Raw genomic sequence first — 13,286 nt, 5'->3', positions numbered from 1 at the left:
GGCTCTTTTTTACCTCCCGACCGCCTGCAGCGGCACCCCCCCCCCTCCAGCCCAAATTGATGGGAGTGTGATTCTGTGCAGTTTCTGATGGTGGTCATCATGATGATTGGGCTAAGTTCAGTCAATGATGAAGGCGGAGAATTTCAAGAAATAATTAACCAGACAGAGATAAGGATGACGTCCGGGGGATCCTCTCAGCCTAGACCTTGCTCTGATCCGTGGAAATTGGGAGGGAGGATTGACTTCTGCCGAGCATTGGCAGGATGGAAGAGTAGAATAATGTAGTAGATGAGTAGGTAGTAACTGCCACAGTCGCTGCCGGAATGCCGTGTCCAGCTTGGTCGATCTGTCAATAAATTAGGTAACGCCGACGCCTGGTGGCGGTCCACCAATTCTTATTTCTGCCCTTGCGGCGTTTTTCCTACTTATAGTAGCGTGTATTTTGTTATGATTGTCAGCGGTGGTCGGAGATCGATTCTTCCATTCTCCTCAACCGCAATCTGGCTTACGGTACTTCCTCAATCTAGATTCCAGCGACTTATCCCCCTCACTGGGCTACCGCGTTCTTCCTCGGTGATAACGATGGAAACCAGCTCGGATGGAAACCAGCGCGGATATATCCGTCAATCCCGAGCCTCTCCGGGTTAAATTGTTGTCTGGGCGAGGGCTCATCCGTATCAGGATCCTGGGTACTCGTGATGATGTTTTTTTTTTCGAGGGAGGGGAAATAGCGACAGAGCAAGAAATGGACCTCCCCCAACAAAAAAAGTCGCACAATTTCACCGCGCATCACGGCCTGGGCAAAGCAGTCCTGTTGGTCCATCCAAGCCCGCCAGGAGATCCAACCGAGTCTTGGCTGCCATGTCCAGAGCGTTAGGCTGCGAAACCTGCGAAACTGTTCTGCTGGTCAGAAGGATGATCCGTCTGGCGGTGGGCGTGGCTTCCATGCTGGGGGCACAAGATGCTGTTCGAGTGTTACTGTGCGCCGGTGGAAAACTGCTGCATGGGGGAGGGCCACACTCTGACTATCTGCGTCACACCTTGTAGGATCGCTCATACAGCAATCTGAATCAAGCCCCAGCAGGCCATGCATGTGAAGCTCGCCGGCGGGGTGGGTGACTCCCCCTTTTTCGAATGGTCGAATTTTGAACTATCGAGTGTCTTGGTGTGCGACGAGTTGGAAGGACACGGGGGATTCATGCCAGTGATTTGAGTGTTTACGTCGAGTGGGCGTTTGCCGGTGCGAACGCAATCTTCCAATTGAGGTTGGCTGGTGCTTGGGAGGGGGAAATTCGTTGTCGGTCTGAGTCATGGTTTCAGGTACTGTGGTGTGCTTGATCCATTGTTCTGACATGGTCCGGTCTTGGCATTATTCGTGACAGTCCTTATGGTTTCGAATCTTAGCACAGATATCTGACTACCTTGGTTATCTGATCTCATGAGTCTTCTCCTGGTGTTCTGTTCTCATTGAAAGTGATCTGATATCGTACCTTTGTCTCATTGCATGTAGTCTCGCTGAATATGACAATCCTAAGAAACAATTGATTCACCCTCTGTCTACATCTCTGTGTTTTCCTCATATGTCTGCCGACTCGCTCAACCGGTTCATAATCGAAAGAGTCACTTGAAGTACACTCAGACTGAGCATCTTGATTTCCACTCACCCCAACACTGTCAACAGCCTTTTACTACGGCCTGAGAGCATCCTCCTGAGGCATATCTCTCACACCAGCTCCAACACCTCAAACAAGACATCAAACGCGACCTCATGAAGCTACATTCTAGCCCGAACAGCCCTCTCGCTACAACAGACTACCTCGCATACAGCGATACCCAGAACACCCTCTCTCCGCCACACATGACTTCGGACAGAGAACCCCCAGCCGCAAGAGGCACAGTCTCACGGGATCACCCAAATATGACTTTGGCTGACACATCAACACCACAGATTCCCGACCCTGGCCACGAGGTATAATCCTTCTCGAGGTTATGCCATCTGCAGATGGTGTCATCTTCAGTTTCATAGCAGTGAGGGGGTATTGGCATCATAGGATATCTAACTATTCGATTCCACTAGTCCAGAACCAGCTGGAGCACTGCGAACGAGAAATAGGCCGGGGTTGTGTCGTGAGGTCAGGATGAAGTCCCACGCCACAAGGAATCCTCGTGATCATATGGCAAGGACAAGGATCACCGTGCTGGGTCATGTCTTTTGAGTCACTTTGTGATACTGGGTGGGGAGGGTCGAGCCAGTGTTGCACTTGCGTGCATCTCGTCTGGACTGCCTCGTTTGCATTGGTCTGGAGATTCAAATGCGTCGATCTGGAAATCAGCTGGGGTGTTTCTTCGGGTGTGTGGGGTGAGTGATCACTTCGAGGTCCGGATGGCTTTTTGAGGTAGAGGTGTAGGCTTCTCGGAAGGTCCCTTGTGCGGTAGATTAGGGTGTCATATAATGGATTCCTCTGGGGATATGTTCTGTGATGGCCATTCAGAAGAGGTCGTAACCCATTGGACATTGCTGAACTTAGCTTGGACAGCAGCTTACACGGCCAGTTTGATACTTGTACGAACTTTCTCCATCCACGTCGACGGCCATACATTTGCACACCCTCTGCTCTACCTCGACCGTCAAGAGACTATTCATAATATCTCATTAGCAGGATCGGTTGTCGATGTCTCTCCAGTTCTGTTCCTGTTCTCAGTACCAGATCCACTGTCACGATATATCAATAGCCAAGTCAGATGACCTTACAATCTCAATTACTGGAAGAAGAAAGTACTGTACTTACCACTAGTCCTTCCTCGCACGTTCATATCAGCTACCCTCCCGCCTCCAAACTGAACTTCAACGCCTCCTCAACCAGGAAAATCTGACCCAATCGCTCACTCTGTTCGAGTAGACCACTGAATCTCACCCGACTTCCAAAAGCGAAAGCACCACGCCTCGTTCTTCCTTCCTGGGCAAGGAGAGACCCCAGTATCCTAGTCCTTGACCTTGGATTTCTTCAGAAAAAATCCCCTTCTCCTCGCATATCTGATGGTACGTAGCACACGCTAAATGCTGTAGATATCTCCAGAGCGCAAAGACCCGGGCTCCAGCAGACAATCACGGTCCGGCCCGTCGTAGCTTTCGGCGGTTGCATGGAGTACCTGGCAATGAACGGAGCACGAATGTCAAGCCTAATTATGATGCATCGCTATGCTCAAAGAATGGACCTGTACTAGGCATCGATATAGGTCCTAAGCTATTTCCAGTAAGGAATATAATTCCTTTGTATCATGTTATGGATCGATATGCACCAGTTCTGGGTTGCAAATTTAAGAGGTTGACGTGTCAGGCGGCCTAAGCTAATCTTATACATTCACATTAAGTAAATCAAGGCTTATAGAGTGAATGATCCTCAATGCTAAAAAGTTGTCTCATTTGGTTTGGGAATGCCGCGGATATATACTGATATTGCCTCTCCATCAACTCAGAAGTCTGACAACAATTTCCAAGCTCAACTCCAGTGCGAAGCTATATCACAGTGCAATCTCAAGAATCCGACCCGTGCGTATCAGCTCCCCAGTCCTCTGCACTGCACTTAGCTGCCTAGCTGATGCCTTAAGGTAGAAAGCCCAGCATAAATCGCTTATCTCAGGTTATGCACATATGTACTGTGCATTAACTAGTACTCTAACTACTTACCTACCTAGTGGTAGCACAAGCACGGCTCTTGCTGCGGCATCACGGTAAGACCAATCATGTCGCGGCTATTTGTGCAACAGGTTTTCAGAGACCCGGCTGTTTGTTGTTACTTCAGCAGCTTGGTATGTTTCGGTAGTTGGGTACAACTAGGTAAGGATGTGGCTAGACTACCCGCGATTACGCCTTCAATATGGCTGGCTCTATGGAGGTAAGCGACGAGATAGGTTAACTTGGCCGGCCGCGGTTTATCTTTCTTGTCTCTTCAGAGCCAGATTAGGAACAATACGAAGGACCCATACAGCACGATCACATCAACAGCAACACCTCTCTCACCAAAGGCGACTAGATCGGGTTTGCAATGGGTATGCAGCGAGCGCGGCTCGAGCAGCGCAGCCTCAGGCCGACCACAACGTCCTCCCACCAAAGTCCCGTCATAGATTGACTTAAACCGGTACTCTGCAATAGCACTGCACTTCGCATGCAAAGTCAAATCGAATCAACCACGCAATAAATTATAGAGTACACAGTAGTAAGCAAGCAAGCCAGCAATCAAGTAACCGCCTAGCGAACCGGAACACTCCACAGGACCTCGGGAACCTGGCAATTAATTCTCCTGGAAGAATGTGTGGAAAAAAGTCGACGCGGATGATGGAAGGGGTTTTTTGTGTGGGATTCCTTGTCAGTGGGTGTGCCCGGTGTGGATGTGGGTGTGCCGTCCCTTTCCCCTCCTCGGCCGGGGCCGGCGGCGTCTGGGTGACGCGCTACACGTCTACCAATGGTGCACCTTCTGCAGTGCTGGCTTGCTAGGGCAGTTGACTATTAACCTGACTTTCGGGTTTTGTTTGTTCTTCTAGTTTTATATCGGCGATTGACCAGCTGTCATAATCCCAGCAGCAGGAGATAAACTTAAGAGAACAAACAATGATCCAATTCCCCATACTAGACGGGGAAACAATACGGGCTGCAATATATACCACAATGAGACACGCACCGCCCGGCAGCTTTCTTTCTACTCAAAGGGGCTTGGAAACAAAACAAGGTTACCGACTACAGGGTGGATTGCATGATGTTGTGTAACCCTCGGCGGGACCCCCCTTGACCCTTTGCCTGTATCTAGGCTACAAGCCTTCAACCTTTAGAGAGAGAAGCAACAAAACAGCATAACATAAAACCACAACCATATCATAGTTACCCAAAGTTTGCGTTGGACAAAGCACTTTCCGCCCGTCTATTGAAACCGAGACATTCTCACCCGCCCGAGTGCTGGTGACTGGTCTACTTGGATTTGTTCTTTCTCTGGTCATCTGTGCACTACAGCAGGGTTGAGGCAGGAGGCTGTTTCGTTCTGCTCCTGCTTCCGCTCCCCTTGTAGTTACACCACTTCCAGCTTACAGCTTACAGCATGCTACACAGGGCTCTTGCTTGCTTGCTCGCTTGGTTGCTATGCACGCGTGCAAGATTCTACCACATCCCATGTTACTCCGTAGTACGAAGTATTGTACACAACAAAACTCCCTCCCAGGGCTGCTGTCACCAGATCAGCCCGTCAGGAATAGGTCCTCGTCGCACAGGCGGGAACACCGCAGGGGGCGATGGCGCGGGAGTCGTTGTGCGGAGGGACTCAGACGGTAGTACAGTAGGGAGCCTGGCGGTTGTGGGAAACTGAAGACAACCAGATTGTTAAGTCAAGGCTGGGCTGGATCGAATATCACAGTATTGACAGTCTGTCTTCATCGTTGTTGGTTGTGGACAGTTGACAGGGAGGGTTTGGGGATGGTTGGCTGGTTGGCTGGCCGCCCGCCCGCCCGCCGCCCGCCCAGCCGGGCTGGGCTGGGCTGGGCTGATTTCGTGTCTGTGTGTTGTCCCCGTCACAACTCGAGTACATGAGGGGTGAGGGACAATACATCTGTCCGGATGGTTTTCCCCATAGGCGCCGTGCAGAGGTGGTGAGTTGCATCTGTTCAGCAGGAAACTCGGATGATGAGGAAGATTTCGTCGCCCCTCCTCCCCTCCGGATGACTTGAGTTAGTATAAATATAAACAATCTCGAAGGGTTGCCATGCTTGTCCAACTCTACTGTGCACGCAACGCATCTCTCCCAGTGTGTTCATGTCCCATGGTTCAGCCGTCACACCACAATCATATGCCTGTGCTTAGGTATCTATCTGCACGGTAAGACAATGGAATTTCCCTCGAAGGCACACGGAAGGAACCTGCTTGTCAGTACGAACTCGTGTCTTCTGCAGATACTATTCTGTTCTGTACTCTCAGAGAAACCACATACCGACCCGATTGCCGATGCAATGTGCGCACACCTGTTCTCGTGCCTGAAATACTCTTCGCATTGTTGGGCGGAATTTTTGACCCGTAGTCAGTATGTGGGTTAAGTGGGCACTGGGGCACGTAGGGAACATGAAGTGTGAAGAATGGGGGGGTGGGTGGATTCTTCTGACTGGCAGCTTCCGGACGGTCGGGTACTTCGATCTGGGCTGGAAGAAAATGAGTGCAGGAGGAAGTTCTCAGGGCACGCACCGTCGTTTTGCTCCACCACAGACTACGGGATCTATCACCTCATTCAGCCAAATTTCATCGGACATGCTACCGTGCCGCTGAACATCAGATTGATTGGGATTCGATCTGTTTGAGATTCAATGCCAGTTTTCTTCCCAGACCGACGGCGGCTGAGATATACCGATTTAGTCGTGTTGGCAATGGCCACGATCTGTGGACGGGATCTATCAGGAATTCGATTAGGTGCGAACTAGACTAAAAGACCCAAAAGGTCGATGCTCGGAGCCGACAAAAGGGGCCTAACGTAATGGTCACGAAGGGGGCGTTTTCTTGACCGGGCCTGGAAAACCCGACCAACCCGGAGGAGGTTTAGGTAGAAAAACGAAATCCCCAGTGCGTACCGGCTGGCTCCGAGTCTAGACTGGTATGTCGGGGATTTGGGGTGGGTTTGGAAGACCCTGCGGTGAGTAGGAACAACAATTAAGATGTCCCGCAGACCGAAGCTGTGTGCATAAGCCAAGGGGACTAGTTATTGCTCGGAGATCAGCAAAGTGCTAGGTGGCATTCTGCTCCGAAAGTGGAATGAAAGGGTGGTGAGGTCATCAGGAAGAAAGGGCCGGATGTTTAATCATCTGGTTGAAGAAGGGAAAAAGAAAAAAGGAAAAAGGTCCCAAAAGAGAAAACAGACGGGATGAAAAGACGAGGGGGACGAAGGGGGAAAAAGCGCTCGAAGCAGAAAAAAGGATCGGCCCACACCCAGGCTGGAGGTGATGTATCAAGATCATCGACATCAACAGAAAAGCCGACGGATCAGCATCGGGTAAGGCCCACCCCAAAGAATCCGTTAGGAATCCGTGGCTGTTGCCGGAGGCATCCATTAGTTGGTGATTAGTTAAGACACCATGCAGCCACGCATGGGATCTGGGATCATGGCGCTGAGGTAAGCCCGTTGCTGCGGTCCCGCGACTGGAAAGCCTCTTACAGTCCATGACGGAAGGGGGCATGAACATGGAACCGGCTACAGATTCTGGATGATGATGATGTTTGTCGGAAGGTAACGCACCTATAGCACTGCAGTCATGTTTGCCTCCTCAGATTGACACATCGCCCCCTCCCATGCAGACAGCTAGCTGTATGTCAACACGGACTTTGCCAATGTGTCAGACGGCTGAGCATAGCCGGCACTCTGCAGCCAGTCCCAGATTGCCGCACTGACGCTGATTGACCTTTCATGTCTGACATAGGAGAGGGGGCCAGAGGCTGAAAAGGGAGGATCTGGCGGGTTGACCTAACTACCTGCATTCGAGGGGGATGACTGACCGATCAACCGTTCATAAGTCGTTGCCAGGGTACAGACTACAGAGGACTCAGGTTGAGCCATGGAAGAGGGGATGGACAAGCATGAATGAAGATCAGACTACAGCGGGTGCTACTTCATATGTAGCATATGTATTGTCCCTCCTGGCATGGCACTGCGTTGGGCCATTGGGGGACGGGCAGCAGGCGGGCGCGATGGTTTAGGATTTTGCAGGTGGTCCGAGTGCGGAGTACGCCTCATGCCTCATGCCTGACTAGGCTGCCCGGGAGCTTAGGTGGTTGAGCTTATGCATTTGTGGCCATACGCCAGTCATGTATGTTGGTTGCAGCCCCACAGACGCGGGCAGAGATTATTGGCGTCGCTCCGCTAATAATGCACTTGATTTATTGGGAACAAAAAGAAAATTGGAAACCTTTTTTTCCTTTTTTTTTTTTTTTTTTTTTTTTTTTCCTTTATTCCTCCTGATTATTCGAAAATAGAATAGCAAAGTGGCACGGGGAAGTGAGGTTTAGTGGGTCTCGCTGACCATGGTCCACCTGCAGTCTTTCGGCGAGTCACAGCCGGGGGTTCGTGCTAGACTTACCACTTTCCCCCTCCATCCCTGAAGGTGCATTTTTGGCTCCGGCGCTTGCATCCTCGTCAAACACTGCCCTGTTTCGGGGCGGTTCGACTCCATACCCACTTAATCTTTCCCATTGACTCCGCCCGTCCCCATGCGCGAGGTCCACCCCCCGTTTCTTTCGGTAGTGTTCACTTGCTGTCTAGAGGGGAGCCTCTAGTTAACACTTAACGATCTTAACTCATTAATCAATGCGGTTAGGCTGAGCCTAGCACATCAACGTTGTTGATTATTCTGTTTCTGGTCTGACTTGACCCAGATTATTTAGTGGTACTATGTACTCCGTAACTGGTAAGTCACTATCACATTTCCACCCCGCCTGCCAACAGTTGACACCAAACCCTTTCTCCCGGCGACGATACAAATCTTACTGTAAGTTCACCCCCCATCTAGAGTCGGTCGCTAGTTGCGCGCAAGCCTTTAAGATGGGAAGATATATTTACAGTTAATACGGAATACAGTACATAGTCTAAGCTACTGGAGTAGTCGATTGAAGGGGAGGGTGTATACCCTCCGGCATTTCTGATCATTGATTGCCCTTACAAATACCACTCACAGCAGAATCCCACAAAATATATGCAGGCTAGTATTACAGTGGTGGTGGACTGATAGGGTTGAGACGAATGCAACCCCTCCAGTCCTGACCTCAAGTTCGGCGCCCGGAAAATATTAACTGTAAATACCCGCGGACACGACTCCAGATTGTCTCCACCCGCTAGACCGTTCCTGGATGTCGAGCTGCCTGTCTTCAGCTTGGCGCCGGACGACCGCCATCTCAGCTTTCCGTGCTTTCCTCGGGTTTCGTTGACTGCTTGAGCTGCACAACCACTAGCGTCTCTTGGCATTTTTCGCTCTCTACCACCAGCCCCTCGACCTTCCCTCTTTCCCTTCCTCTTCTTCTTCCTCTCTCTCTCTTCCTTTCCTCTTCTCTTCTCTTTCTCCTCCTTTTCCCTTTTGCTTTGGCTTGCTTCCCCCCCTGCCAATTCACCCCAGCTGTATCTATTTTCCCTTATCCCTCAATTCTCTTCCCTCCCCTTCTATCCCTTGCTTGTGTCATTTGCCTTCATCGTTCCAAGGTGTTCAGTTCTGCCGTTCGATCCTTTTTCCACCTTGCCGTACGTGTTTCTATTTACCTTCTTACCCGCGCTTCACCAACTCATCACATCCAGTACTTTTACTCAGTGCTGAACTCGAATTGACAGTGCAAGCACCTTAGCGCTTGCATACTCCATTTCTACGTCTGGCTTGACAGCGCCACGGCCCATTCCGCCTCTTCCCATCACCGTCTCCCGCCTTCGCCGACCTGAGTACAATTCTCGGTTGTGTACTAGTCATCTTGCGTGTATTGTCTCGGAATCCCGTCGCGGTCTGATTCAAGGTGGTTGGCTCTGATTTGCGCGACCACCTACAGCTAGATTGTGCGACCTTGCAGTGACACAGGCGCTCGTTGCATCATCGTGTCGCAAAGTGCATGGAATCATAAAAAGTCAGCATCCGCATCACTTGGTTGTGTCGCGTCTCGGCTTCAATCTCCATCAACATTATGGCCCATACACAGCCATCCCCTACGGGTGGTGTTACTCCGCACCATGGTCATCTCGCGGCTCATCCGCAGGTCAATGGCCATCTCCCTCTGCAGTCCCAGAGCCAAAAGGGCCCGCCCTTGACTACCGCGCAGAAGATTGCTGCACTCAATGAACAAGTCTGGCTACAAATCGGTACGTAGATCTATAATGGCATTCATGTTGTAGGGCTAGTGGGCCGGTTGCTGTCTCTCTTGGGCTACCGCTAACTGTCCACCTTAAGGAGCTCTTACTGAACTGATGGGCGACCTCGAGGGTGCTATGAATGCTTACGAGCAAGCATTGCGACACAATCAATGGTCTATCCCTGCCATGAATGCGATATCCTGTATACTACGCACCAAGGAGCAATTCCCCAAGGCGATCGAGTACCTGCAGAACATCTTGAAGCTGGACCCGACCAATGGCGAAACATGGGGCAGTTTGGGTGTGTATAAATCCTTCAGCTTATCCTATCTGCTGTTAGTTGACATTCTCGTCAGGTCACTGCCATCTCATGATGGACAACCTGCAGGAGGCGTACACTTCCTATCAGCAAGCGCTCTACCACCTACGCGATCCGAAGGTTAGTAATATGTTAGTATATGTTGTTTTCAGACTCTAACCTCAATGACAATACAGGAGCCCAAGCTGTGGTATGGAATTGGCATTCTCTATGATCGTTATGGCTCTCTCGACCACGCCGAAGAAGCCTTTTCTCAGGTCATGCGCATGGCGCCCGATTTTGAGAAGGCCAATGAAATCTACTTCCGGCTGGGTATAATATACAAGCAACAACAGAAGTTCAACCAGAGTCTCGAGGTATGTATATCGCATTCCGCGTTGCAAGGGTGTGGCCGGGTCAAATTTTGTGCTGACCAGCGATACACAGTGCTTCAAATACATCGTGACAGATCCTCCCCGTCCCTTGACCGAAGAGGACATTTGGTTCCAGATTGGCCACGTTCACGAGCAGCAGAAAGATGTAGGTCTTCCACAATATGCACCATATGCACAGATCAATTTGCAGCTAATCAAAGTACAGTTCGACGCTGCGCAACAAGCCTACAGACGGGTCCTTGACCGTGACCCCAATCACGCCAAGGTTTTGCAGCAACTCGGATGGCTCTACCACCAACAAAGCAACAACTATGCTAGTCAGGAGAAGGCGATTGAATACTTGGAAAAATCTGTCAGCGCAGGTGAGCATCGAAGTTTCGACTTACGCGCGATGCGATACTGACCAATTCCAACAGATAATACCGATGCGCAAAGTTGGTATCTGCTCGGTCGTTGCTACATGTCTCAAGCCAAGTATCCCAAGGCGTACGAAGCTTACCAACAAGCCGTTTATCGCGATGGACGCAATCCGACTTTCTGGTGCTCCATTGGTGTTCTGTATTACCAGATCAATCAGTACCGCGATGCGCTGGATGCGTATTCCCGTGCGATCCGTTTGAACCCATACATTTCCGAAGTGTGGTACGATCTGGGTACTCTAGTAAGTTGCAGTGTCTTAAGTGTTTTCAAGTCAAGCTCTTAACAATGTCGTCAGTATGAATCGTGCAACAACCAGATCGCGGATGCACTCGATGCTTACGGTCGCGCCGCTGACCTGGATCCGACCAACGTCCACATCAAAGCCCGTTTGCAACTCCTTCAAAGCCAGTTGTCAGGTTCTGGCGGCCAAAACAACGGACCAGCTCCTCAGCCTCAGGATGTGCATCCTCAAGCTTATCAAGCACCCGGTGTTGGAGCTCCTCCGGCGCCTCAATGGGGTGCACCAGCCCCCACTGGTGGTCCACCTCCGCAGGCTCCTGCTCCCCCGAGACAGATTGCTGACTGGAACCGTGGCATCAATGAAGTCCAGTCCCAAGTTCAGGCCCAAGCCGCCAATGGATTCGATCACCGCGACGCTCTTCGTGCTCCTGGCGCCCTGCAGCAACCGAGCCCGCGACAGGAGCCTGGCAGGGTGTTCGGCGATGCCGTGCGTCCTCAGCCGACCGTCCGCTCTCCTAAGACCACTTTGCCAGGTGGTCCAGGTGCTTACGGGCCTGGTGGTCACACTCTTCCTCAGCTTGGTAACCCGGCGGGTCCTGCATCGGATCGCACTCCTGGTGCTTCTGCTGCCTTCTCTTCCGCGACTCGCGGCCCATTGCCTCCCGCCCCTGCCGCGCCTCCCGCCCCTGCTGCCGCGAATGGTGCTCCTACCCCTGGTGGTACTCTGCCTCCTTATCATCGCCCGTTCACCCCGCCAACGGAAATCAGGCCTCTGCGTGACGAGCGGCCATCGTCTCCTGGCTCCACCTACCCGCATCAACAGTTCCACCATGGCCCCAGCGTGCCGCCAAGTGGTAGCGGTATCGCAGGTGGCGCGCCTCCACCTGCTTCTGCTATCAGTGCTGCCGAAGCAGCTGCCCGCGAGCGTGAGGACCGCCCTGGCTCTGCGATGAAGCGTGGCAGAGAGTGGGATACTGAGGCCGGTCCTGCCAAGAAAATCGCCAGCGAGGAGAGCCGTGCCCGCCTAGATGAGCAGATGACTCGCCGCGTTACTCCTCCCAATCGCATGCCTTCCCCTGGGGAGATGCAGCGCCGTAGCTCCTCAGAGGCTCGTCGCGAGGACCAGCGCAGGGTTAACGAAAATTACCATCCTTCTGAGGCGGCTCACCATCCTCCTACGCTCCCCTCTATTCAGCACATGCCCCCGCACCCCTCTGGCGGTCCTAGCCTCCCTCCCATGTCGGAAAGCTCGGCCACGGTGTCCAACGGGCCCCAGTCCGGACCCCCGTCCGCGACAGTACCCGTCAAAGAGGAGCCTGCTCGCAGCGAACAAGTCCCGGCCCACGAGCCGGCTGCACGCAAAATGGACGTGGATGAGAACTACGATGATGACGGTGATGATGAGAAGAGAGCGTCTGCCGCAGTCAAGGGGAGCCCCTCCGCTAGCGCCAACAATAGCAGCAATGGTGTCCTGGGCAATGGCAGTCAACCTGCACAAGCGAAATCCGAGTCTACTCCTGCAGTTTAAAACTTGGTGGTGTGATGTCCCTGCATGCCCTTTGAGGGTAATGACAACCAGAATATGACACCAAACTAAGAATACTAGTTCGCCATGAATTATTTTACTCCGAGATGTCTCTTCACCCTCGTTACCCTTCCTTTCTCACCTTTCCTTGGTTTTCGTCTATATATTTTCTTCCCATTCTCACCGGCCATTCTGTTCACTATCTGTTTTATCACGAGAGCTTGTTGTATTGTAGTCTTGGCGGTTCATGGGACGGTATGATGGTCATCGGTTTCTGTCTTGATTTCTACTATCTTAGCCATCCATAACGAATAGTCCTGATCCACCATATTACTTGATACCAAATCGGTAGAAGTAGGAGGCCATTCGGCATTGAGAGAACATTGGTAGGATCACCAAACAGTGCGAGAACCAGTACTTGAGAAGACCCGCACATATAGCATAGTGACCCGGCAGCACACCGAGTGGTTCTAGAAGCCTGGGGTTCGGACAGTACACCGTGCCAAGTCTCCCCGTGCGTTTCAGCGTGGAGAACTATTTAGTGTTACTTTACTTAGTGGAAT

At 51.7% G+C, this 13,286-nt stretch overlaps 1 protein-coding gene across 1 annotated transcript; it reads left to right on the top strand.

The window, feature by feature from the left end:
• Positions 1 to 9,679: 9,679 nt before the first annotated feature.
• cyc8 (putative transcriptional corepressor Cyc8) lies at positions 9,680 to 12,726 on the top strand (the record flags this gene model as incomplete). The annotated part of the gene is made up of 8 exons (XM_025571938.1): positions 9,680 to 9,854; positions 9,943 to 10,146; positions 10,202 to 10,284; positions 10,341 to 10,520; positions 10,591 to 10,683; positions 10,744 to 10,900; positions 10,955 to 11,199; positions 11,254 to 12,726. The coding sequence occupies 8 exons, from the start codon at positions 9,680 to 9,682 to the stop codon at positions 12,724 to 12,726; spliced, it is 2,610 nt and encodes an 869-aa protein (XP_025430246.1).
• Positions 12,727 to 13,286: the final 560 nt, after the last annotated feature.

Source organism: Aspergillus saccharolyticus, assembly GCF_003184585.1.
Source record: "Aspergillus saccharolyticus JOP 1030-1 unplaced genomic scaffold BP01scaffold_21, whole genome shotgun sequence".
Classification (NCBI taxonomy): Eukaryota; Fungi; Ascomycota; class Eurotiomycetes; order Eurotiales; family Aspergillaceae; genus Aspergillus; species Aspergillus saccharolyticus.
The sequence above is the reverse complement of the archived record's forward strand: the minus strand, read 5'-3'. Positions and strand labels throughout refer to the sequence as shown.